Genomic DNA, 27833 nt, shown 5'->3' with positions numbered 1-27833 from the left:
CACAAGAAAGGACGAGAAACCACCAGTAGTTCAGATTTTTTTTTCCTTGTTTTTACTGGGCAAAACTTAAAAATAAATAAACACAGAAACATCCCCGCAGAGGAATCTGGAGATGGTGCATCTGTGTCGGCTAAAGTCCTTCCACTCCCAACAAAAACACGCAGCATGCCCCTCGCATCCATCATCACTGTGGTGGCAGCGACAGCAGCCGGCAGTCCTCGAGCGGGCAAAGCAACACTGCACAGTCTCTCTGTGCTGCCCTGCTTGCTTCACTTTTAAAAAAATGTCTGCTATGTACCAACAAGCCCAAATCGGAGAGAGGAGACGGGGAGGTGAGCACAGCTTGCACACGCGCACACCACTTTGTACACACTTCGCAACGAAGCACTCTCCCTTCTTCCTTTTCTTCTTTCTTCTCTTCTAAGTGCACTGCACAACAGCAGCACTAACTTGTTTCCGCCACTCCCCAGAGTCTGCTCGTGGCACAGCACTCGCAGCGGAGAGCAGGCAAAAAAAAAAAAGGCTAAAGAATAAAGAAAATATTAACAGAAAGTTTCTTTTGTTTCCTCTACTGCAACATGGCAGAAAAACAAACAAAAAAAATGGAGGAAGGTGAAAGCAGCAAATGACAATGACAATGATCATGCTTACATACATTCGCTCCTGGCTAGTCCATCCCAAGAGCTCCATGATCTCGAGACAGCAGTGGTCTGTCTCGAGAACGTGGTTTTCCTACCGGCAGTAGTAAGTCATCACAGAGTAGTACAGAGATGGGCAAGACGTGCCACTGTTCATATAGTGTGTGTGTGTGTGTGCGGTTCAACAACTAATGTAAAGAGGAAGGGAGAGAGAGAGGGAGGAAAGGGGGTGGTGTTGTAAAGGATGATGGGGCTTGACTAGAAAGTGTGCTCCCCGAGTTGACTCAACATCACACAAAAAGACGCAAGTGAATGTTTCTACAAAAAAAAAAATGTCAATCTCTAAAAGGATACAGCCCCTTCCATCAAGAAAGAAGTGTCTAGTCTGTCCAACAGATTCAATCAACAAAACAGTTTGCATTGCTCCCCTCATGGGTGAAAAAAAAAAAAAAAAAGCATTGCGAGTGTAAAGCTCATAATGTAAAAAAAAAAAATCCTGCTACGTACAGCCTTTCAACACAGAACTCTTAACACACATTAAAACTACAATGTCTGCCAGTGCTCACTAGATTGCTGTACATTCAAGAGAGAGAGAAGAAAAAAAGCCTCCAAAGTAAGTAAAAAATAATAATAAAGGACTGAACATGAATTACATCAAAACATGGTTGACAGCCACAACTATGCACTGGCAGAAGTGCTCGAAAAAGAAGCAAAACGGAAATGTGTTAAGGAGCTCGTGGGATGGGCCACTTGCACACAGGTTACAAGCAACAGCACGTCCAGTCAACAGTGCATTGCCAGATTCTGCACAAAGGTGCCTGCACTTGTGGAAAGATGAGGTGAATAGGGGGGGAAAAAAAAAAAGGCATGTCGGCACATGCCCATGGTCAGTGATACCAGAAACCAAAACCCAGTGTCTCAATTCCACAAAAATTGCTGTCATCGGGCTCCTTACAAGGGGAAAAAGAAGTTGCCAATGTATAGAACATGGATTGAAAGTTTTGTTCAAAAATTAGTTGCTTTTCTTCGGCATTCAGCCAAATGCTCGACGAACTGCAGCAGCCAAAATAGTTACAGGTCCCCTCCCTGTTTAACTAGATTACAATGGCTGTTCAGACCATATAATACCAATTCCACCTTGAAGGAACAAAACATGCTTTGTAAAATTCATTGCTACAAAAGTACACAAAGTAGGTAGAAATAAGGTGCACTGCACTATAAGCCCAACAAAGGGCACTGCTTGCAACACTGTTGCAAGTTGTGCAGAACTGTAGAATAGTAGCATAAAAGGTTTAGCAGTGTGGCCCGTGGTGGCGGTAATCACCTCCACAAACTTTTCTGTAAATGACACACTAAGTTGTGCACACAGAAAACAACAAAATGAAGCGGCCTTTAGTGATCATTTTTCACCGTACATAAATGGCAAGCGCTCAATGCTGTACCAATGAAATCAAAATGCCAAGCATACAAAGATGAAATGACCAATTCATCAAGTGAGTGGTTCATCTGATGACACCAGAAGAAAAATGCAGGCCTCTTTTGAACCAAGTAGGATACCACAGTTTTCATTTTTCCAACTTTTGTGTCCGCCTCTGCCTCTGTGATAGATTTTCAGCACTGATAGTACACGCTAGGTCACCCTAAGCTCTCTCAAATGACGAAACAATGCCAAAGGCAATACAAAATACTTGCTTCATTTCATTCACTGGGTGATTTCTGCTTTGCCTTTGGAACAAAAAAAACAATTCAAATGTCCAGGGGAAAAACTACTCAAAATATTTCACAGGCTTCATAACAAGTGAATAGAGCATGTTAAAAAAGAACAACTGGCATGCCACCAAGCACAGCTCATTGGTCACATCTGTCCATCTGTACTTGGCATATCTCACAGCAGTCCTCGCGAGTAGCTGGCAGCACGTATCTCATGATAGTGAAGACGGAAAAGGAAAGGGAGGGGGAGAGAGAGATAGGGGGTATATTAGACAAGTGAGGGGAAGAGAAGTAGTACAGGAAGAGAAGGCCAATTCCCTCTCACACACATATATGCCTATTCACACACATGTATGCACAACCCCGACGTTGAGGGCGTCGAGACAAGCGAGCACAGGCAGCAAGAGAGGAGAATATATGATGCGTGTGGGAAGGGGGATGGGGGAGGGAGGGAGGAGAGCAGGGACACGCTGTCACCAGTCCTGTTACGCGTTTCCTCCCTCCGCTAACACACACACAGTCAGACCCCAGCCGCACATGTCTCATGTCGTCATCGTCGCCTCGTTGCTGCTGTGGCGAGGAACGCAGTGTGCTGTCTCCACCTGATCGCAGTAGAAGACGCCCCGGAACAACAGCAACAACAAACTGCCGGGGACTGCTCCAGGAGCAGTGCGCAACCGTCACTGTTTTGGTTTTGCTCGTCTGGTGGTGCTGACGGTGGTGGCGGCGCGTCGTCTGCCCAACGTGTTCCCGCTGCACGTCTTCATTTGTATCTTTGTCTTCCTCCTAGTTTTCATATGTAGCCATTAAGCCCCCAACAGCGGCTACGACTTGTCAGAGGCACTGGCCTGCCGCCCGTGTTTCGAATAGTTTGGTTTCAGGTACTCCTCACTGGACAAGCTGAACACGTCAATGCGGTCTTCCTTGCGATACTGCAAGCAGCGGCGGATGAATTGCTGCGGAAAGAGAAACAAGGCAGTTCTTGGAATGCTGTCTCTGCCAACAGCAGTGCTGACAACTGAGTTACAGTCTCGAATCATCTTACACCACCAGGCATTTATCTGACAACGGGCATTTGTCCGCATGAAAAGAAACACTGCAAAAACACTAGTCCCTTTCTACAGCCAAGCTAACCACAAAACATGGAGATGCAGTAATAATATGTACTGAAAGCAAATCATTTCAGCTGGATTCACACTAAGAATATAAAAAGATTGGTCACACAACATGAAAACTTATTAGTGCATGACCCCATTTCACAACACATTCACGATTCACGTGGTGAAGTAAGGCAGCAAAAGTGAACATCGTCAACTGAAGGGCACACCGGACTACATGCCGAGGTTTTGAATGCAGAACAAGGGATAATGTGGCAGGTAACGGTAAGCGACATACAGCAGCTGACAAATTTCGGACCTTTACGAGGAACTGAATTTTCTCATAGGACTGACATGTTTGCGACCAGTAGAGGGAATTCCAGAAGTCCGATTTCTTTTGGACATAAAAACAGCATGCTTCAGGTGTGGATACCTCACTGCAAGAGCAACCTTTCCAAATTTTCTGCTTGTCTGGCATATTTTTATTGCCTTTTTATAGCGCATTCCTCTGTTAATTTATGCCTTCCAAGTGACGAGCCAACGCAAGTGAGGCCTAACCATGACCGCACTGCGCTCCATCCATGGGCAATGAATAAAAAAAAGTGCTAATTTTCATAATGCGCAAGAAGTTTGTATTTGCAATAAGACCACACGAGCAAGTGACTAATGGTACCATCATACCAATAAGGTGACAAGCGTAACCAGCTAGACAGTAGTCACATGCATGCATTCTGCAAGCCAGGTGCCCCTCTTGAGCTTCTGCCAATTTGCAAACAGCTGGCCACAAGTTAATGTGGCTCTTTCCTACTGGCTCGAGAGCAAGGCAAGGGCGGCAGCACATGTGGGTGGCTCGCGCTACTCCATGCATCATCCGTGACTATGAGAAAGACCACCAGAAACACTCCACCAGGTACAAATGGTTTGCTGCAAGTTCTTACATCAAACAATGAATGTCGCAAGAGAACTATCATTTCAAAGTCCGCTGCCTCTTTACCTGATGTCTGGTTGGCAGACCTTCTCAACAGGCATATCAGCGCAAGCCGCCTGAAAGTACTACTACGTATTATACTTTGCGAAGGCCTTTCCAGCAAAGGCACCTTTTTTTCACCAAAGAAGCGAAAGCTTAAAGAGCAGAGATGCTGCTACACGGTGCAGCTCAAAGGTGAAACAGTCGTTGAGGCTTAGCACCCGCTGCTGTGCTCGAGCAGGCCAAAGTGAGTGTTTTAAAATTAAACTGGGGAATTCGTTCAGTCGTTGAGCTTAGACAATTTTTTTTCATTATAATTGCTTGCTTGAAAGAACTGCAACAGCTGCTCTCATCAGCAGCAGCAGGTTTTGTGTATTGCCTTTGCCACCCGGGGCACTCGGTGTTGCTGCAACACTTTACTGTCTTAAAATCTGGGCATAAAATATATACACCCATACAAAAAGCAAAGCCAGACACCCCTTTTGTATTTTTAAAAAATGTGTTCAAACATTGTTGGCTGCATCTACTTTTCTTCAATTGCTTTAACATTTTGACGTTGGACGCACTGCCATCGCAGGTTCTCGAAGGCCGCGCCTTTGGGCTCCAAAGGTCTCGGACGGGCGCCTTCGCCTCCAAGGCCCTTAGGGGCAAAGGCGCAACATTTTTGCTGTGTAGCTGCACTCCTTACTCCTTCGGATATAAAGACCCGATTTTCAAAGGCCTTCGCGGTGCCCGTTAGAGAGGGCTATGAGGCACAAACAAGAACCGCACAAGGCAGAGCACCATTAGTCATTCTTTCAAATTACTCCAGGTAGAACAAAGTTTTCATCCGCAAGAAATTTTCTAGACTCTTCTTTTACTGTTATGACTGTTAATCAGTCCCTCCAAAGGCCAAAAAATCAGCACACAGACGACAAATCATACCTACAAGGTACTGCCACTGCTAGAAGTTTAGGTTTGGTTTTATGGTGTTTAACGTGCCAAAGCGACTAAGGCAATGAGGGACGCCATAGCGGAGGGCTGTGGATACAGTTGAGCCCACTTATAATGGTTGCAGTTATAACCAACGCCCGTTTATTATGAACGACAGCGGTGCCACCACCAAAATATGCATTAGGGCAATGGGGCTCCATCTCAGATACAATGAACAACCATAGCGGCGTAAACCGGTTACAACGAACGAGGAGGCGCCTTAAACTTGGTCCTGCAGTCGAAAAACTCGCATAGAGATGGAAGGACGTCTCGAGCGCCTGTGACACTCTCCCCCAAAAGGAACATGGGGACCCATAAATGCACTGAGAAGAGAAACACTGTTCACGAAACAGCAGTTTCACGAAATGCTACTGTCGGAAACGCTTGCCTTGAAAGGCGACATCTGCACTGATGGCAGAAACCGGCGGCGGCCATTTGTCATCGGCAAGTCTTGCGCACTGTGATGCTTTGGAAGTGACGCTTTCGTACGCTACAGGCTGAACGCGAAGACCTGGATAATACGTGACTTTTTGGTTTCAGTGCAACTAGCATGCAACCAGGCACAAGTTCCAATGGCGCTATGGGTATTGAGCACAATTTGTTTGCCAAGTGACTTGTTGAGTTCGACCATGACGTAGCGAAAAAAAGATGTGTTCCAACTCATGCTTGGTAACTTTGCAATGCACCAAGTGTTGCCTTCCCTGCCTGTAGCAACAGCGCTCTTCCCACCACCAAATTCCAAGTGCAAGGTCCAAGTGGCTCCAAGTGCAAGATGTCCTATCATCAATGCATATTCCAGCTCGTGCTGACAGCAGTTCACACACCAAATGGCACTGTTCCAGTTTGGATATAGTTGTTCGCTGGTGCGGAATTTCATGTGGATGGCATTGACTGTGGAATGCATCAGGAATTACTTGTGCAAAGTCTAAGGTGAAATCATGTCCAGCTTCAACCATGACTGGCTATATCCTATTCGTAAAGCAGCTTACCTGTAGGTACTTAGGACCTTAGGCAAGGAACATAAAGTATGGCCGCTCTTGATGACTTGGAAACCACTATGATAAGGTCTCCTCCAAAGAAGCTGATGAACATAACGAACTTTTGTCAGAAATAAACGCCAGTTTCATTGGACTTCGCACTTGTGTATGTAAAATGAGAAGTCCACTTGCTATGAACCTCGGATACAATGAATGCAATCTGCGCAACCGTCAGGTTCGTTACAAGTGGGCTCAACTGTAATTTCAGCCACCCGAGGTTAATGTGCACTGACATTGCACAGTACACGGGCCTCCAGCATTTCGCCTCCATCAAAATGCGACCGCCGCTGCAAGGATCGAACCCGCGTCCTTTTGGCCAACAGCAGAGCACCATAACCACTGAGCCACCGCAGTGGCAATGCTCCTGGCATACCCATTGTTGCCCTCTACTATCCAGCCCAAGCGGCAAGGACTCACCTTAGCCTCGTTGCTGACAGCAGGCTTTGCAGGAAACTCCACGTCCGTTGCTTTCAGGATCGTGTTTTCTTCCAAAATGGTTGCCTGGGACTGATTGTGTCCAAAAGGCTAGAAAAGGCCAGTGCAGGCAACATAAGCACAGCAATTATGACTAGGCTAAGAGTACAAGAGACATGAATTGTGGCTAGTGTAAAGCTAGCACATAATGTGCATACATGGATACTAATGTTTTGAGCCTTGTATCTCCGCCTTATTTAAATAAGCCTCCCGATACTGGATCCCCAACCGCCATCTTTCCACATTTTTGTTAGCTTAATCTTTTAGTTTCAAGTGAGCTTTCCATGTTTGGTGTTAATATTGCAAGGCACAGGTCCCTGGTTTGTTATGCCTACACACAATTCACAGAAGACCACTTTTCAAGCAACACAAAAACATTCAGCCAGGCAAAGTGCTAAAAATTTCACACCAAGGAAAAGGAAAATAGAAAAAAAAAAGGACACTAACCTTTTTACCATAGAGGCATTGGTAAAAGATGACACCCACACTCCAGACATCGACTTTGGAAGAGATCTTCGGTGGCGTCTTGCCCACAACAAAGCATTCAGGAGGCAAATACCAGTAGGTGCCAGCACCCTGTGAAGTTAGGTCCATTCCATACTCAGGACTGTAGTTGTCATCGTCCATGATCTTGCTGAGACCAAAGTCTGTGATCTTGATCTCACCACTTAGGCTACCACTGCCCAGAAGGATGTTACCTGCAAATCATGCATTATAAGAACCGACTGTTTCAAAAAAAAAGCAGGCAAAAAACAGCAGGAATGTTTTCCCAGCCAGCCATCTGAGACTCCTTAATTAAGAGCACGTCCCACGAGAGCACGCAACCATTTGCTATGCACCTACATAGGTCCTCTTCACACGCCAGTCTCATGCAAACAATTTGGAGTATGCTTTGGTCATTGGTCCCTTCCCTAATACATGTGTTTTGCAGTGCACAACAGAAGCCACTGCCAATTTGACAGTATGCACAAGCACCACAGATGCACAGCATAGGTCACAGGGACAGCGAATGAGGCCATGCAAAGCCGCTCACCCGGTTTGAGGTCATAGTGGATGATGGGCGGCTTGATCTCGTTGAGGTACTTGAGGGCATGCACCACCTGCATGACAATGCAGCGTGCCTCCCGTTCGGGGATGCACTTGTGCTGCTTGAGGTAGAAGTCCAGGTCGTGGCCGTCGCAGTACTCCAGCACTGTGCAAAAGCTGCGTAAACAACAGGGAGTGGAGGACACAAATTCAGTTGCTCCATGTGATGTTAATCTGCAGAAAGGAAATGCACGCACACACACATGGTGAGAAGACAGCCACGAGCGCAGAAGGGCTCAACAGAACAGCTCACAACCGACAGTGAACAAACCGACACTGCTGATTTCTCACTGAAAGATGGGCATCAAAAAAATATTGGGGGAAGGGTAAGCAGTTGACTGTGGTAGCAGTACATGTATAATACAGCAATAATAACAATTCTTTATTTTCTTCTTTTTTCACTTTTCAACCACATTTAATTAGGAATGCAGTGCTTGTGTGGGTAGGCAGGGTAGAACCAACATAATCCATGGGTTATGCATAAATACAACAACAACAACAACAGAACACAGCACTCAAGGTGTGTGCTAAATATGACTAAGAAACAATGCACAATGAATTAAAAGAGTGCAAGAATGCAAAAAATGAACATAATACATTAACTGATTACACATAAGTGTACAGAGTACATGAACAGCACAATGAATAGTTTTCTCTTGCACCCATCCACAGTGCAGTAGAACCCCGCTGTTATGTTTTACATGGGACCGCGGAAAAATAAATATACCAGCCGTGAAACACAGTAGCCGAGAAGAGTGCGTAAGGAAAAAGTCTCTTTGTCTGCCCCTCCCCTCTTCACATTTAGTAAGAGCAGCGTTTGCTATCGTTCGGATGCACAGGATGTCCTAAACGCCCTGTGATGGCTTTCCATCTACCTGAGCAGCTGTTGATGAGAAAGAGAGGCATCAGCAAAGGGGCCAGCGCAAAGCGGACCAAGTCTGAGCACGGTGCGCTTCTACACTGTTTTCGCGGAGGCAGCTTTAATCCTGCACAGTCCTCGTCTATTGGAACCTATAGACTGCGTTTTTAAACAGCAGGCAACAAGGAAAACGTGGATGACAAACACCTCAGAGCCAACCCAGGCAACTGTATCTCATACAGTGCTGCCGGTACAGTGCTAACTGCGGCAGTTTCGTATTTGCACCTTCGGTTGTTCGCACAGATGCCACAGCAGTGATGGAACTGCACCAGCGGCCACAACAAGATTCACGCTGCCTTAAAAAGCGCTCGGTGTCAGCATAGGTGCAACATGCCGGAAGCCGCCGAACACGGTGGTGGCTAAGCGCTGATGGAATAGAATCCTGCTTTCGTTGGTCTTTGGTTGTGAAAGTGCCAGCACAGGGCAAAGCACTGTCGCAAAGCGACATTTGCGGTGTAGCATGCAGGAACGCTGCGACAGTTGTCACACATAACAGCGGAGTCTGTATTGCATGAGTTTCTATAGAAGCTTGAGTGGGACTGACTCAAAAAACCTCAGCAGCCGAGCAAACGCAGCACCCGGTAACTTAACAGCGGGGTTTTACAGTAGGAACATGTTTAACACACACAGCAGAAAACAATAAATTATGATGATGGTGATAACAGTTAACTACAACAAGAACAGCAACAAAGGCACTTAAATAAACAACATGCAACTGATGCACTCGGAGCCAAAAATTCAATAGTCAAGAGAAATGCAAGCATACTGACCGCTAAAGCAACAACCACAGCATTCTCTCTGCTTGTGTCCTCTCGCTATTTTTGCTAGCACCAAAACACAGTTTACAAAATGTGCTAACTAGGTTCTTGCTTCCCCTCCACTATTGTAAAAAGTCAAAAGTGAAACACAGTAAAAAGCCAGCATAACATACAATGAAGAGACGAAACACCATGAAGACAATAATTAAACTTAATAGACTGAGCAAGCATCTGTCAGTTTTCCCTAATGATCACACAATACAACCTTTCCCCCATTCAAAATGCACCTAACTAACAGTGCCATTGGCCATCAGTCAAAGCACTGAATACCATGAAAGTGATTGAGTAATGCAAGTCGTGCAGTCATGAGAGCAATATCTACATCTCCTATGTCGTAAGACACATGACTAACCACCACAATCTCTGCCACTGTTTGACCATTAGGCTGGTGATGCACAGCATTATGCTGAAGTTGCTTAAAAATTAGAGAAAGGATCTGTTGCCTACCTACCAAGCAAAGAACACCATTTTCAGTAACATATTTTTATTATGCACATGACAAAAGCTTACCCCCCACAAGGTGATAACCTAAATGGCAGAAGAAAGGAAAGAAAAAGCAAGGACCAAAGAGACAGAAGCCATTAGCTGCAGCACCACGAAAGAATCCAGAAGCTTCTGCTAGTGCAAGGCAAAGCCTTAGTTAGTGGAGAAGGCCACTTACGAGTTGGGGTCTATTTCGAAGACGTCATAAAGCTTTACAACCCTGGGGTGGTCTAAGGACTTGTGAATGTTGTACTCCCTCAGTGCATGCCTGAAATAAAGAGGCACAGATGAACTTGCCGCATTGTTGTCAGGCATTTTGCTCTCATACTGTGGCAAGACAGAACAATAACTATGTCCCCCCGCAGACATTACAGCCACGAATTTCAATGAATGGGACCAGTGAACTCACTTGATGTAGTTTGCCTTCTTGTCATCCTTCCAGTCTTTGTTTAGTTGGTGGATTTTACAGGCAACATACCTCTGCTCTTTAAGATCAAATGCCTAAAAATAAAAAAATTGTATGTTTAAGTTCGCAGTTGTGAAATTCATAAAATCACTACCATGACATCAAATCAAATGCTCACCTTGTGAACTTCACTGAAGCCTCCTTTGCCCAACAAGATTAGTAACAGATACCTCTCATTTAGGACAGGGTGATTGTTAAACCTGAAATAGTGCTCGGAATTAGCATTCCCCAACAGTGTAACCCAATGTAAGTAGACATGAATGCATTACTCCAATCCTTCACTCTAGTTGCAAAAAAGGGGCTAACACATTTTTTGGACATTACTTGCTAAAGATAAAGAAGCTTCAGTCACACACTCAAATGTCATCAAGTTAATAACATGCAAAAGTACACTAGTTTTCCTTTTAAACGTAATTTGTAATAATGCCAAATGTCCACAAAAAGCTACAAAGAGCAATGATTTAAACTCTACTAATTTAGCAACAAAGTTTTCTGATTGCATGTTATGCCCTTACAATGTTTTACATGCAGCATGCTAGAGAAAGTATAATGAACGCATCAACAAAAAAAAAAACAGTGAATTTATGTGGACGATGTCAACTAATAACAAACCTGCCATAATGCTTCTGAGACAAACTGTGATCAGATTACCTACTTATCAAAAGCTACAATCCAAACTGTCACTGCACATCAACTTTTTATGTCGCATTTCACAACTCCTAGATTCATGTCATTGACTGTCATTCTGTTTACTGTGTTGCAACAGCATTGTGGGGGTCCTACATACACATTTGTAAGTGTCATGCCAGAACAGAAAATACCAATCCCAATGCCCTAAACTGATGATATCACCAAGGAAACTAGTATTAGGCCACACAGACAAAAGGCAGCGATTTCTAACAGGCTCATACGCACAAAATGCTTTTTGCAGCTCTTTCAATGGCAGCATTTAGTAAATAAAAAAAGAGAGAGAGACAGAAAAATATCCAAGGTACAAGTGTCCTCTATCATCTTTCAGTGTGCTATAGTACACCTTTCGCAGTAGAGTATGCAGAGCTCAGCTTGCATTATTGCTTTATTGAAGTGAAGCTGCTCCAGTGTTTGCACCACGCTTTCTTTCAGTTAAACTTGCCTCTGCAACAACAGACAAATCTGCAGTTGCCTTCAGACCACTGTTCTTCACAGCAACAAGTATCTTTGCTGTCTTGCTGGAGTGCCTGCTCTCTGCACACACAGCAGGTTTACAAGTGATGCTGAATTCAAAGTAGTAACAATCTACCACAGTGTGCACCCCTGTCTATGCCCTGCCACTAGGCCCGTAAGTGGTAAGAGGTCAAGCTACAAATCGTCGTCAACTACATCTGGCCAAGGAGACAGGTGATACCTAGGTTTGATATGAAGCAGAGTCCAGTTCAAAACATAGTAATAATAACTCCAATCCACAGCAAAGACAATCAATACGCAGCCTGATCTAAGCAAGTACTACAGCCTACGCCATGTTCCAAAACCCTTTCTTCAAGGCACGTCAACGAACAGCTGCTCACAACCAGGATAAGGCCTCAGAAGCAACACAGTCCCTACCTGGATTGGTCCTCATTGTGAATGCGCTTGAGTTCTCGAATGTGCAGGTTCCGCTCCCGTTCCAGCTTCTCCAGCTCAAGCTGCAGGTCCGTGTCCTCCTTTTTCAGCGACACCTGGCGCAGCTTGAGGATCTCCTCCTGCTCGTAGTACTCATACCAGGTGAGCCGCAGCAGCGACAGGTCCTTGGGAGACTCGGGTTTCACGAACTCGCCATTCGCCAACGAGGCCGAAGCTGTGCTTGCCCCATTGTTGGCCGCCGCCCCCTTGCCCTTGGGCTGCCCCGTGGTGGGCTTCTTCTTGCACAGCAGTTTCCGCTGCCGCTCAATTTCCTCCCGCTCAGTTGCGATCTGTTCCTGTTTCCTGCAAGGGTATACCACCAAGCAACACTGCAACACTCTGTCACAGCAGGCTGCCACTTCCCTGCAGCATGTGCTGCCATAATCGCAGTGGCATGAGGGCTAGTTCAACAAAGCACGAGCCAAAGCCTAGTGTTTTGAGTGCAACGTATTTTCGCATGCCACAGCTACATACAGGCAATGAGCACGCCGAAGGTGACGGCTTTGAATCTGCTTAGTGCATTTTCCCAAACTGTCATCTTAGAAACATGGCCACAACTGCCAGGAGTCAAGCCCACAACTTGAAGCTCAGCAGCACATTGCACCACTGAGAGCCACCACAAGGGGCAAAAACTCACCGCCAAAAAGCTGCACGAAATATGCAGCAAGGATCATTTCCTCCACAAATAATGCTCAAAAACTGTTAAACATCAATTGCGAGCTAACATACTTCAAGGCAGACTTGACTGCTTTTAACAGTTGTTTTTCAATATTTGCTGCAGGTGACAAGATATCAACACAGTGTTTTGGGTGAAAAAAAAAAAGAAAACAAAAATAAAGCAATACTCACCTCAAAAGATCGGTGAAAGCATAACCATCTACCCAATTTTCAACAAACGATGCCCCTTGCCGCTGTGTTACGAACTGGCCTAGCCTTAGCCTGTTCTGCATACATTTCTGTCGTGACTGCTTCTTTTCCATAGCAGACTGAAAAATAAACCAAGAACATTCCAGCATTATGCAAATGGGAAGGCCCTTTCTTTTACAAGCAGCCACTGTACAAAACTCTACGAGGTTAAGACCACTTTATGGACAGCACCGAAAAACGTACAGCAGCTATACTCTATCTCATAAGTTTTTTGCAGCACCGTGAAGGTTACGGTGATCTGAGCCAATCAGAATGGCGCACGCTGCATGAATGCGTTCCTCTGTGCCCCTCACCACAGGACTGGGGGCTCCATCACTGGGAAGGAAGGAGCACCAGTGTCCAACTGGTGTATTTAAGAGACTTGGCCGACTCGGCGATGCCATGTTTACAAATGGTGGTGCACAACTTTGCAGCAGGCCTCTGCAGTGCTGTGTTCGTGCAGGCTTTCTCTGCTAATTTAGCCAGTGAATGAAACGCTCATTGTACTTTCAAACACTACCTTTTAGCTTACACTACCTTTTCAAGTGCCACCATAACTGTTTGAAAACTAGTCACAACACTGCTCAAATATCTGAGGAACAATTTGTTCCCTTCATTGGCCCTGATTAGACGAAACAGCTCTACCTTTCACAGTGCTGCAAGCTACTCGTGAGATGGAGTACAGTGGCGATGTAACTACTCGCTACACTCCATTACAGATTTACTAAGCATGCAATAATTTAAACAAATATAGCAATGCGGCTACTGACAAAATAGTAGAGCCAATATGGATTAGAAACAGCCATGAGCTTGCAAAGCAAGCACCACCAGATGACACAAAGAAGATCTAAAAAAATAAAGGAACTTACCTTTTCTATAAGGAGTTGCTTTGTAACATCTATACATTTGAGGAGCTGGTCCTCTTGTTTCTGTATTAATTTTTGCTGTCCCTGAATTTGTCGTCGCAGCTCTTCACTACCCTGTAGACACAAAGTGCACAATAAGATCGATAAGAAAATGTGAGAGAAGTTTGCTGTTTCAAAATTATTTGCTGGTTGATGCATGCAATCAAGCCGACGACTGGCTGGAGTCAGTTTACGCATGATGTCTAGGATCTCAAGTGCTATACTTAACTTCCATAATAAACCACCTCGGTGTCACGGGTAGTCTCACTTTCACGTGACAGAGCACAAAAAACTGGAATCAGTTATTTTCAGTGAGCTCTGTAGTTCCTATAGTTCAGCACCTGATGCAGTAGTCCTCTGAAGATGCGGTTGGATGTATAAAAAAGCGATGACGGCGAAATTTCTTTTTTCGTCATTCCAAGGCTACTCACTCTCTGGAGCTCATCTATCCTGTTGTCTCTCATTTCCAAGTCCATGGCCGATTTGCTCTCCAGCTCTTTGATCTTGTTGATGGTGAGATCCGTCTGGACCTGCCGCGTCATTGTTTGTGCAGGCCTCTGAGGCGGTGCCATGAGCCCAACATAATCGACACTGTTCAGTGCGGACGTCAGCGGTGACACCAGTGAACTACCACCCTGGAACAGAATGCCATAGTAAGGACACCGCCAACTGCCAGAAAGGGGCCACAAATGCGTGCGACGACAGCACACACCAAAGCGGAAAATTTTGCTGTCAGGAAATGTGCAAATGCAAGACGCATAAAGGAAATTCTACAAGCTGCACAGAAGAAACTAAGATGGGTGCAGCACAGACATTATGGAACGCAACATTAGGTGCTTAGCACAGTATCATTCATTATGCACTCAATGCGCAACGCCATGTGTGGCCAGTAGTCAGTATCCATACACCTAGAAGAAATGCTAAAAGATGCCAACACCAATAATACTTCTTAAGCCAACAAAGATAACTGTTTTTTGTTTTTCGGAAACCTGTGCTCGGACGTCAGCAGAGAAAAGGACTGGCATCTCTGCACACTTAGTACTTGAGACAAGCTTGGTGCATGCACTAGGAGACAAGTGCTTATGACAGGCTGCTCCTGGAAAATATGCTGACATGCTCCCTTGTAGCATGTGAATAGGTAGCAAAAAGATGGTTTAAAATACCGTTATCCTCACTTTATGTGAGGCAGTTTTACGATGGTGCCAGGGTTTTACTATGCAATTTTGAAGCTTTCAACAATGGTAATGGTTCTCGTGCCAGCATAATCAACAGTTCGCCAGGCAAACCAAGAAGGTTGAGGGCAGGCAAAGGACACAAGCTACACGAGACCTCAAGCCGCCAACAGCCTTCACCAAAACTGGACGGGCGAACGACAAGCTCAGGGCATTAGTAATGGCGGTTGTCTCTACACTTCAGAAATGAGGACAGCTGAGCAGCATACAATGATGGCGCTGAGCCAATGCAAAAACGAACAAATTGGAAAACCAGCGTCAAAGGATGAGACGTGCTACATGAGATGAGGAGAGATGAGAGATTCAAGCATGAAAGTGGGAGAAGTGGTGACACGGCGGGCAAGACGGCACGTACCAGGCAGTAGCCCTGAGGCACGGGCGACCTGGCCCCTCCAAAGCGGCTGGGGCTATGCCCCTGGTTCTGAGAGCGAGGCAAGGAGAGAAGAGAGAGAAAACAAAACGAGTCCAGAGCTCTCGATCAAACTCCCTCGCAAGTGACAACACACTATCTGGGCAAATACTTTTCCGAACACTGTTCAAGAAAGCTGGCAGGGAGACCAGGCATTGGTGGAAAGTTCCCGCACTATCATGTTTGGAAAAGTATGTGTCTTAATAACATTACCTGTAATCTCCATAAAAGGAGGTGCCAAGTGAATGAAGGAATGGAACGCACACACAAACACATACACAGAAAGAAAGCTGTCTTCAAATTCAACTAGTATGCGAAGGCCAACAGAAGAACACTGAACTAGACCACTGGCGCACAATCTGCCCAGCTGTCACTACAGATCTAAACCCTCGACAGAGTTGTTTTTTTGTTTTTTTTTTTAATATTCACAAAACTATCGTCTTTTGTCTTCTGTGCTTCAACAAAGCAAAACAAAGGTTAACGAGACCTGCAACACAGCTAACCTACTGGACTTTCTAAGTGCCAAGTGCACCTTCAGCATCATCAAGAGAAACTCCGTTGCTGACTTTCTATTGCACACACAGCCAAGATTAAAATAATTTCGTATTACTGGACTGTCACCACCAAAACCTCAGATGCCACTTGTGTTTAGCAACATACTCAAAAGCACACTCTCCTTCTACCATTTTAGCATATACAACATTCAGATCAAGAAGGTATGATGTTTAAAGGGACACTGAGGACAAATAAAAGGTGGCTCATACTGACAGGGTACCATGTTCCAATTGCATATAGACAAGACCACTCTCTCCAAAAACAGCGCTATTATGATCTATGAAGGACCAAAAACACAAAAACAAAACAGAAGTGTTGCCATCATGGACCAATTGTGTAGCTGAAATGCATGCCTCGACACCCAATTTTTTGGCACGGATCCCAGAGGCTATGCTATACTGCATCCACTTCAAAACGGTGGCAACCAGTGCTTTTCAGTGTTGATATCATGAGCGTGAATCCAATGGCATAAAAATTTTTAAATCCATTTTTTTGCTAATAAATATTTCTTTTGCTGCCAGCCAACACAGTCAAAAGAAGCCACAGAATCAACTTTTACCAATAACTGTATCTAGTTGTCCTCAGTGTCCCTTTCAACTTTCTTACTGCACCCACTGAGCATCACTAGCCTGTTAGCAATGATTTCGCGCTCCGACTTTGGAACTTTTTGCGTTGCTTGCGGCCACGCTCCATGTCTCGCAGTCGAAGAACCGAAGTTTAGTTTAAGATGTCGCTTTCTTATTTCCCGCGAACCGAGATTTTTTAAACGAGCTGCAAAGAAACATTATATATGGAGTAAGTAACTGCGGAATGTGACGTACTATTTGCCAATGCACCTCAAATGGTCTTGGTCGGTTTCAATTATTGTGAGTCAAAAGCTAGTTCGGCTCCGATTTTTGCGAGTCGGGTAACACATCACAACTAGACCCAACAACGAAGTTCATTATGTGTGTCCAAAAACATGCCTTGCACATGTCCTCGCATATTTTTCAGTAACATTTCCAGTCATGATAGGAGCAGCCTCCACATGCTGCACTATTTTGTCGGCAGCCAAACGGTCAGTCACACACGCACCGCTGATGTAGTACATTTTTAATCCTTTTTCACACATTGTGCTAACAACACCTACAGGTTCTGAAAGTTGATCTCGGCCATTCATGCTTACCTTAATTTGGAAATAAAATATGTTCTAGGCCTTGCCTGACCTTGTTACTTGCCTGTACGCCTTTTAGATGTGCACAGAAACTTTCAACAAGCATTTTGTAGCTTTAAAAATTGGTGCTTTCAGTCCTTTTAGTATACCGACTTGAGCCTATCACTTATTTATAAAGGGTTAATGCATAACTCGGGAGCATTTATTACATAGTTTGTGCCTTCAGCGCTTCTCCTGAAACAATGGGGCAGCAAATCCTGTCAACGTACTCTTTTTCAATTTTTCAATCCATTACTGGAAATTACCATGCTACACAACACAGGCAAAAGACAAAGAAGTCCGGCCACTTACCTTAAAGTACTCATTTATTTTCTTTGGGTTGTCGACAGGTGCTGTTCGGGCTCCTTTAACTGAAAAAGAATGCAACCTACTCCAGCAAACCACATCTCAAGAGCAGCTAAGGTCAAAAAGCAAGCAGCTGCTACTATTCAAGTAAAAGCAGCTACTGCCTTAATTCGGATTTCGGTGGAACCAGCATAAAAAAATGGTAAAACAAGTTTACGCGGCTGTTCCTAGCCAAAGATGAACAGCACTGGTGAGAACTTATCGCACAAAACTATTTATGAGATGCCAGATAAGCTATTTTTTCTAACCATAAAGACACAAAGAGGGAATGTGCATAGCAGGACCAAATGGCTACAACATTGTAAGTGCACTACAGCCAGTGTATAGTTCCAGTCTATATTTTAAAAGACATCAAGCCTATGAAAACGACAGTAATATTTCCATCACTATGTTGTAAAATATGCGTATCTAAAGCAGTCATGCCGAATCGCCACATCCTGCATAGTACCAGATCGCTACTTTCACAAAAAGAAAGGAACTTATATAAACAAAAAAAGAGGCTTGTGTTGCTATCAACACAGTCTCCCCATGCACACTGTAATGACATCAGACAAGAGTGATATAAAATAAAGGATTATGCGATTGAATTTAGGTAATTTTGTGCTATTTATTTATTTACTCAAAATGCTCTAAAAGGCCCTCCTAGGAGGGTATTACATGGGGGGTGCAATTTTATAGCAAAAGGGAGGCGAAAACAAAAATTAAATGTGGAAATTAAACAATGCAAACCTACAACAATGACAGTGTATTTTGCGACCAAATGAAAGTCAACACTCTTGAAAGCCACAGCTGTTATAGTTTACAAAAAAAACAAAGCCTGGCGTAGTTGATGTCCCTTTAACAAAGAGAACTCAAGGAGCATTTTTTACCATTTTGAGTTGACTATCATTTTATTTCTTAAACCTCCCTATCTTAGTTTCGATGAATACTTCTCAAAATAATTACCGAACAATTATAAAACAGCAAGAACCAGAAAAGCAAAACTGAGTTTGGCCACAGTACGACGTCATGACAGACCAAAGCATGACATAACAAATACTGTCACAAAAGTTTCAGGTAAATATATTAAAAACACTCCCGTTGCCCTTCAACGCAGGTTCGGTACAATGTGGAGGTACGGCTGCTGCAATTGGTAACATAGAAGTTCAGTCTGTATTCGTTTCTTTCAACAATAAAAGGGAGTGCCTAAAAGATATCAACAAATTGCTCAAACAAGGAAGCAACTCGGCATGACCACTTTAAAAGCACGAAAAGGTAATCATGAAATGCATGAAGAGGTAATCAAGCACAAGACGTGCACAAATCTTTGGCGCTAGTCTTGAGTTTGCCTTTTTGTTCCATGTCTTGACTTAGCAACTGCTTTAAGTTGCCCAATGTGTGCACATAGAAAGCACACCTAGCTGTTCGCTAAGAACACATTTCAGCACACTAGACAAGCTCGTGACTCTTTTGCCATGAAACAGAAAAACACACCAGCTAAGTTAAAGGTGTATTTTCTCAGTTCATTTGAAATACAATGCAAAAAAATAAAAATAAAGACAAAGCCAAAAACAAAAAAGGGACACTGTGTTGTGCCACCTAGTCGATTTTCATTGTGCCTCAGACTTTTTGTGTTGTGTTCTAATTAGGCCTAATACAAAAATCAAATTTGCCTGACAAGCAAGCATGAAGATGCAATAAAGCATCTGCTAATCATGTAACATTCTACAATACATTCCAAGCTACAGGCATTATGTATCACTGTGAGTGCCCAGTAGGGTTTGAGACCACTGCAATAGCAGATCGAAAAAATAATTAAAAACAAGGTTTTCTTATAAATGCCACAAGTAACATGGAACACATCACTACTGCGGCTTAAATTACTGCTTCTAGTACCTGCAGTAGATGTGGCGTCTTCTTTCGGGCGTTTCCTTTTCCGATCAGCCTGAGGAGGCGTCCGATGATGCTTATCCGGGGTCTGCGGCTAAAGAATATAAAAATTATTTATTAGTGATATAGTTTCATGGCATTGCGGCAGACATTGAGAAGCATCTCTGGCACTAACATTAAGATTCAGTTTTACAGCCTGACAAAAGGCATCACATCTGAAATAAAAGAAAAGTGTGCCTCTTTACCTTTACAGTCACTAATAATGATTCACGCCACAGGAATGCCACCAAAAGTACCACATCATAGAACTCCCATGTTGCAAAGTACCACATCATAGAACTCCCATGTTGCAGTTTTGCTGCAGAAAACCTCAGGAATGCACATTTAGCCAACTTGGCTGGAAAAGGAAGCTCCATGTGAAATGCTGGCAGAAGAAGCACCGTGTCTCATTGCCGCTGCATGTTTCTCGAGCTAAACACATGCAGTATTCCTCATCACCAAAATGCCAAGCAGAGCTATGCACTACCTTTTGATTTTGTGGCATTTGTTATAGAAAGACTGCTAGTAGATTGGTACTTAACAAGTTTGCGTTGGCCACTACAATGAGATGCCAATAACATCGGTCACCACTACGAAAGCCTACTCTAGGGACGCATAGCGATAGACTTGCTTGCATCCACCTGTAAAACCATCTGTAGGAGGTGGTATCCACCTTCATCACATCACCTATGTATTTGCTGCCCTACCATAGGACTGATTGGCTACAGTGCAGGATATGGCTGGTGAAAACACGACAGAATGTCCTACTCAGGCTTGGCGTTACTACAAACTTGTGCCCTGTGCTATCATCTGCAACACTTGCCTTGTCCAGACAAAGAAGCAGCAGATTAAAATCTGTGAGCTTCTCAAAAATCCCCAGAAACATGATTTAACGAGTGCCAGAAAGCCATTTCTAAGATGCTTTGAGGTCACGAAGGAAGTAAACGCATAGTCATGGCCAGACATTATTTCTGATGGTCGCTGAGGCAGCGGCACCAACCATGCTGCCCACAGAACAAGAATATGGAACTCAAGTGAGACTGCTGACATCATGTGAATGCCCCATAGCTTCAAAGAAGAGAATTAGCAGAGGCACCTGCCGCTGCTAGCACTTTCTATTTCTATCCTTACGTGTACTCCCCGTTCCAATTTATTTTTACACATTGATCTGAAAGGAATTCACGATGGAGAAGTTCCCTTCCACAAGGCTCTAGAGTCTGTGGCAGAACCACTAAGCTTCTTTTTCTGCACATCCCATCCCAGCATCCAGGCACCCACCTCAAGTTCCTTGTCAGAATGCTGTGATCCCAGGCTTGCATTGCTCATGTTGGAGTCCTGGTTGTGGTTGGTGTTGTTCGAGCTACCCGAAGAAGAGACATGGCCCAGCAGATGGGAAGCTGGCACGCCCCCTAGGGGCCCACCCACTCCAGCACCTGCCGCCATTGCACCCCCAGATGACGACTGCGACGTTTGGCCCAGGTAAGGGCCGCCCTGACCCACGTTGTTGCACAGTTGCTGCATTGGGAAACAGTCGGGTGGCATGACACAAATAATAACACGAGGCTCTGCCGAGAAACAGCCCACCAGGGCTTAGCAGCGACACTTTGCAAGAAAGGACAGTACCACTCTGAATGGCACAAACTGGCACTGAAAAGCCTCCAGAGCTGTGCCATTTCAACATAATAAGGATACAGAATACAACATGGCTCCCTTTCCTGTGTTTTGTACTGCTTAGTTCAGAGAAAACAGTGCAGAAAAGCAAACACAAAGTAATATCAGGCCAGGATTGAACATTAACACTGCTCATGAACGAAACAGTATTTCCCCGTTTTACACCCAGCTGTATTAAGTTACTGTTATGATGTGTTTTTACGTTGTCTTGCAAATTGTACATTCAGGTTGACCAATTAACTATGTCGTGCTGCACACTAAAGAAATAAGGTGCAGGTGTGTTCCCATGTGAATTTAGCCTGGTAGTTTGTTATAAAAATTATACGGTACAAGCCACGCAAAGTGATCACTGGTGCAAGGAAAGCAACTCACCCGACTCCCCAGAAATCGAGCTTCCAGCAATTCTTGTTTTCGTGGGTCCAGACTATGGATATTGTCCATTGTCTCAGGCTCCCACCTGCATAGACAGAACAAGCAGAAGAGAATAGAGGCTTAGGTGCATGGGGCATCATGTGGGTAGTGAAGACAGCCATGGTTAGGCATCAGTCTGCTTGTCATGCAGGTACCACATCAGTAGGCAATTTTGACCTGACTACATTTCCTGCTGCCCTCCTTAAGCAGAGCAATTATGTAACAGCTATATAGAAACACTGTTATACGTGCCTTTGTGCTGCTTTCAAGATGTGCCCCAGTAAAAACTAAACGAAGTTAAGAAGCAAGAAGGTCCCCTTTTCCCCTTTTGATGGCGTTTCATATTTCGAGACACAAGGCTCCGTTCGGACGGGGCGGATCGATTCGCGAAGCGAGAACGCCTGCCGCTCCCATTACGGCGAAGAGCGGGCGGCCATGCCACGGGCAGCCGTCGTTCCTCCACGCAACAGCCTCGGGGCTTCGCGAGGGGACAACACCCGAACGACGACGACGCCATATCGGCGCGCAGCTCACGGGTTACACGTTTAAAGGCCGCTCAGATAGCGGGGCCCAGATTAACAGATACGTCCCGTATAAACCGAGAAACAAAGTGACAAGTGATTGTGGACCAGTAAGAAAACAAAAAAAAAAAAGACTCGCAATCATTTCCCAGCTGCTCGTCGGCAATACATCACACCCAAAGACAAAAGCCCTGGGAAAGTTCGCGAAGCTTCGCGACGGGCACTCTGCGTAAGGAAATGCTTTTTTTTTTTAGCGCCTTGAACCATTCAAGACAGGTGCCATATATCGACTGCTGCAATGGCACAGAGGTTACAAAAGTGACCCACGGTCGGGCCCGAATAGAGATTTGCACGAAGCGACGGCTGGTGTAGGGAAGTTTTTTTTGCCGTCTCTGGCGCCGCCCAACGGTAATCTGCTTTCTTAGTTGTGTTGCATTAGGTGCGACTTTCGCCTCAGCGATGCAACAAACACGATGTGATATCGCCAAGGTCACCTATAACGGCACCCTCCCCTATAGTTCTTGTACCACTTCTCTAGCTAGCCGTACTTTCGACTTCGCATGAACATCAGCTTATCCTCTACCCGAGATAAGCATGCAAGATAAATACGATACTTCTGCTGTGACGGCTGGCATGCCCGAAAGGCAAAACTCCCGATTTAATGCGATCTATCTCACAAACCAGAGAAGTCGAGCTCCAATTTATTGTTCACGCGCTTCGCCCCAGACACCTCATGGTTCAGCGAAGGAGGTTTGACCGACACCTCGAAAACAAAAATAAAATGCATCAAGCAAATCAGGGTGAAAACGCACGCACAAATCCAACACAATTTGGATGCCAGCCGCGGCTATTTTTGCCGCGTGACGTCACTTCCGATGACTATCGAGCTGAAGGCGCGACAAACCCTCGGTGCTTTTCCACCTCGACAGGTAAGGCCAGCGATTCGACGGCCCGCGCCTCGAAAGGCCGGAGCCAGTTTACCGCACCCCAAGGGCCGGAGTTAACGGTGCACAGAAGAAGCGTAACGAGCCAGCTTTGCTTCGGGCCGCCATCCTTCGACTGGCAGCCGCCGCAAATCGGGTAAGAGAATAATAACATAATAATAAATACAAACAAGCATCTCACGCTGCCTTTCTAGGTAGAGCAAGATAAAAAATTGAGGGAGAAAGATTTTCGGGGAGGGCAAAAAGAGGGAAAGGAAAATCACGAGAGGAGGAAAAGAGCAAGGCGCAGGAGAGAGAGAGAGAGCAGGATGGGAGGGGGAGATAAAAAGGGGGCAGAAAGAATAACGACAAAGAACGTGCCTTCCCCCGCCGAAACGAAGCCCCACAGGAGCAGCCGCCATGACGGCAGCAGCGCACACAGAGCCACGCGTCACAACAGGCGAGCCGACATGATGATGACCCGACCGACGACGCCAGTCACACGGGGACGATGGCAGCAGCGGTGCACCCAGCGACAGCGCGCACGCACACAGGGCCGGGCGAACGAGGCACAGCAGTGGCGGCGCAGCACGGGTCGCCAGGAAGGAAATCACTGGCGCCGCCGCCGAAGACGACCCGCGCTGCCTTCTACGCACCTCGGCGCTCGTTCGTTTCACGGCGCATTCCAAAGCGCACGACGCCGACGCACCGTTTCGCCGAGCAGCCAGCCACCAAGAGGGGATAGAGAGAAAGCGCACGAACGAGCCAGCGAAGGAATGAGGGAGAGAAGCGGTGCAAGCCAGCGCGAGCGAGCGAACGACAGAGTGTGGGAGAAAGAAACGGGCCGAGCGAGCGAGCGAACGCGGCAAAAGAACGAAACAAAGAAGCGAGAGCCAGTCGCAAGGGATAAAAACGAAAACAAATAATAAACTCTCGGGGGGGAAAGGAAGCCACCTAAACGCCAACGTCGCCTCCCTCGTCCGACCAGAGGCGGCGTCCACATTGCAGCTACGCTGCTGGAGTAGTGATCGAATACCGGGGAGCTGCTATAAGGGGGGCGGCCGCTCGGATGGATAGAAGAAAGGAGCGGCCCCACACAGCCATCTTGAAAAGATCCTGCGGCAGCAGCAAGCAACCCATCCTTTCATTGCTGTTGTTGCTGCCGTCTGATTTCCCGTCTCGAGAGCTGTTTTTGTTTCTTTTTTTCTTACACGCCAGTCGTCGGCGGCGGATCGTTCCGTGGAAAGCTCCCAGTCGGTGCGAGCGAGCAACAGCACACGAGGCTGCAGGCGCCGGCCGGCTCGGCGCTAGCCTCCCACCGTCGGAACCAACCGACCCGCATACACAGCGGCGACGAACAAGAGCACGTGCCGTGACGTAAGGCGGAGGTGACGACTGCGGACGACCGCGTAGAGCGCGCCGACGACGCGGCAAAGAAAAAAAAAAGCTGCAAAGGAAAGAAACAGCGCTCGGGAGAGCTCGCTAAATATGATGCCGCTCACAAAGGCCTCCATATTTCTCGGTTTTCTTCATGCCCGAAATTATGACCGCAAAGTGCGTTTCTTCCAACAGGAAAATTACTAAGCACTCACGTGTTCTTCGCGATTAAGCAAAATCTACCGGCCTATTGACAATGAAAAACAGGCGGTTTAGAGGCTTCGCCCAACGCGGATTTAAAGGTTGACAGAGAGCGATTAAAACAGTCTGCAGCTGCAGGCAAATGCAAAATTCCGAGGGCAAATTTATCGAGGCGGAGTTCTCCCAACTCACTAATTTCGACGGCGAAATTTCAGAAGCAGAGCGCGGCAGAGAAGCCTAAAGCCTTTAGGCAGGGAAACCTAAAGGTGTCAATGCGCTCCATACGAACGTTATGCCGGCTACAACAGACAGGTGCAGTTCCCGGAATACTCAGGTCCTTCTCCACGTTTCGCCGGTCGTGGAATATTCCGATTGTCACCGCCTGATCTTACCAGCACAGTAAAAGAGAGAGAGAGTTTCTTGCAACCTCTCCAATCACAACTGCAGAATTCAGAGCAACTCTAGATCGAACACCATCGCGAAAATGCATCTATGCGGCCAGATACTAAGCCCAAAAGGCGTCAATACGCTCCATACGAGCGTAATGCCGGCTACAACTCACAGGTGTAGTTCCCGGAATACTCAGATCCTTCACCACGCTTCGCAGGTCGTGGGATATTCCGATTGTCACCGCCTGACGTTGCCAGCACAGTAAGAAAAAAAGAAAAGAACGAGTTTCTTACTACTTCTACAGTCACAACCAGAGAATTCAGAGCAACCCTAGACCCGCCGCGGTGGCCCAGTGGTTAGGGCGCTCGGCTACTGATCCGGATTGGATTGTAAAACATTTATTGCGTCGAGAGCAGGTTGCAGGAGAGACATACTAGATGGCCGCTAGCCCAAGGCTGGCGGCGACCTCACTGGCCCGCTCGATTACCCGTACTTGAATCTTAGGGTCCGAGCTGACCAGCACGGCCTCCAACCGCTCGGCAGAAGGGAGCTGTATAAGTTCCGCCGGAGACGGATCATTTGCGCAGTTCCACAGAATATGGTCGTATGTCGCCCTTGCACCACATTTATGGCAGTTTGGGTCTTACTGGCCAGGGTACATGAGGGAAAGCACTGCCGGATTCAGAAGGGAGCGTGTTTGCAGTCGGCGCCACGTTACTTCCTGCGCTTTTGTTAACGATTTGTGGGGGTGAGCCTAAAGTGATGGGTGGCGTCATGAAATGAGATAAACCCGTCCCTCGTGAAGTTCGGGTCGGAGGGCAACTCTAGATCGAACACCATCGCGGAAATGCACATATGATGTCGTCTAGAGCACGCACTGATGAACAAGTTGGTATTCGGGCTATTTGGAAAATTTTCAGTTAATCTCGAACTAAATATTTAACCACTGCACCACTGAGGCCAATTTTGTCCTCTACAATAGGCACTTAATAATAATTGGTTTTTTGGGGAAAGGAAATGGCGCAGTATCTGTCTCATATATCGTTGGACACCTGAACCACGCCGTAAGGGAAGGGGTAAAGGAGGGAGTCAAAGAAAGGAAGGAGAGGTGCCGTAGTGGAGGGCTCCGGAATAATTTCGACCACCTGGGGATCTTTAACGTGCACTGACATCGCACAGCACACGGGCGCCTTAGCGTTTTTCCTCCATAAAAACGCAGCCGCCGCGGTCGGGTTCGAACCCGGGAACTCCAATAGGCACTTCAAATAAATAAACGTCCGATGCGAATGCGGCGATTAGAATTACCGCGAAATTTTAACAATACCACAAGCGGCGTTCCTGCGCTACTCATGAATAATCCAAGGAAGCAGGACTGTGGAAAAAGATCGCAGTATTCTTTCTCACTCTACATTGCGCGTTTACTTAATACAGCCTCGCAGAGGCAGCATATTCCGAAGCTAGCAGCGTTACGAGAACGGTAGTTTGTCAACGAACGGTGACCGAGTGGATCGGAGAGATGTGGCGTAAACAGCATGACGCAGTCATTGTCGAAAAACGAGCGTCTCAGCTGCACCTGCTCAAGCAGACCTCCGCTGGCGTTACAACAAGGGACTTCGGGTGATGGGATCTCTGTAAGCATAGCATCCCAAAGAGTACAAAGGAGGTTACGCTGCAAGCATGGAGTTTTTTGTTTGTTTTTGGTAATGATCTAAAGGAAAATGAGGCACCACCGTCGATGCGAGTCTCTTAAAGAGTGCTTCGTCCACCAAGGGCATGCCACATAGGCATGCCGTGAAGATGAGGTTCCGTATTTGGCTTGGCTAGTCTTGGGCCGAAAAATTGGATTCTGCAACGGAATCAAGGCTGCGCCACAATGCTCTCCACCCTACGCGGATAAAATTCGTTTAATATAGCGTTTTTTAGTTACTTAAAAAATTTATTCTGAGTAAATGTTCGGTATTAGGGTAGTATGGAAATTGAGCAAAGCATTCCATTCAGGGTTTGTTCCGGTAAAAGTTGTACTGTTACTCATGAACCCATGGTTGCTTGTTTGTTTTCTTTGCAACGCTAGCCAAGCCAATTACGAAAACTCATCTTCCCGGCATGCCTCTGGTGGATGAAGTGCAGCGTCGCCAGCTTTCCCTCCAAGTATCAACGTTAAACTGTCTATACGCCTTTAGAGTCAGATTCATCCACCACGCGAATGCCCGGAAGTGGAAACTTCGCATTTTGCTTGGCTAATGTTAGTTCGAAAACTCAACAAAGGAAGCTTCGCGATGTTTCTTTGTTGGTAGGATAGGAGGCTTTCCATTCATAGATCCCCGAGAGTCCTCATGCCACTCCTGGCGCAGTGGTGCAGCGGTTGAGCGATGCACCACTGCCCTGCGGTGGTAGGTGCTGCCACTGGTGGGGCTTGTGCGACCCAGGTTGCCCTTCCCGAGCAAAGTCTCTCGAGACCAATCATTAATTTAAGTACCACCTTCAACGGTAGTCAATTTGCTCACAATCCGGTGGGCAGGTTGTGATGACACCACAGGGTCACGTGACCTAGGTGGCTCACC

At 46.0% G+C, this 27833-nt stretch overlaps 1 protein-coding gene across 23 annotated transcripts in view; it reads right to left on the bottom strand.

Moving 5' to 3' along the window:
* Positions 1 to 29: 29 nt before the first annotated feature.
* The window catches only part of Tlk (Tousled-like kinase), a 127115-nt gene continuing 99311 nt past the window's right edge, over positions 30 to 27833 (bottom strand). For 6 of the 23 annotated variants that reach the window (XM_077658650.1, XM_077658649.1, XM_077658652.1 and 3 more), the window contains 15 exons: positions 21822 to 21906; positions 21057 to 21293; positions 19746 to 19833; positions 17817 to 17875; positions 14548 to 14751; positions 14081 to 14191; positions 13155 to 13291; positions 12249 to 12608; positions 10786 to 10867; positions 10611 to 10702; positions 10380 to 10469; positions 7929 to 8098; positions 7343 to 7593; positions 6839 to 6946; positions 30 to 3304 (listed from right to left, as the gene is read on the bottom strand). In XM_077658650.1, the coding sequence (XP_077514776.1) occupies positions 3173 to 3304; positions 6839 to 6946; positions 7343 to 7593; positions 7929 to 8098; positions 10380 to 10469; positions 10611 to 10702; positions 10786 to 10867; positions 12249 to 12608; positions 13155 to 13291; positions 14081 to 14191; positions 14548 to 14751; positions 17817 to 17875; positions 19746 to 19833; positions 21057 to 21293; positions 21822 to 21890 (2190 nt within the window). In that variant the 5' untranslated portion in view covers positions 21891 to 21906 and the 3' untranslated portion in view covers positions 30 to 3172. Of the gene's footprint in view, positions 3305 to 6838; positions 6947 to 7342; positions 7594 to 7928; positions 8156 to 10379; positions 10470 to 10610; positions 10703 to 10785; positions 10868 to 12248; positions 12609 to 13154; positions 13292 to 14080; positions 14192 to 14547; positions 14752 to 15703; positions 15770 to 17816; positions 17876 to 19745; positions 19834 to 21056; positions 21294 to 21821; positions 21907 to 23685; positions 24223 to 27833 lie in introns of those variants that run through there. The other 17 variants (XM_077658635.1, XM_077658636.1, XM_077658637.1 and 14 more) reach the window with 7 other exon arrangements.

Source organism: Amblyomma americanum, chromosome 3 (assembly GCF_052857255.1).
Source record: "Amblyomma americanum isolate KBUSLIRL-KWMA chromosome 3, ASM5285725v1, whole genome shotgun sequence".
NCBI lineage: Eukaryota > Metazoa > Arthropoda > Arachnida > Ixodida > Ixodidae > Amblyomma > Amblyomma americanum.
The sequence above is the reverse complement of the archived record's forward strand: the minus strand, read 5'-3'. Positions and strand labels throughout refer to the sequence as shown.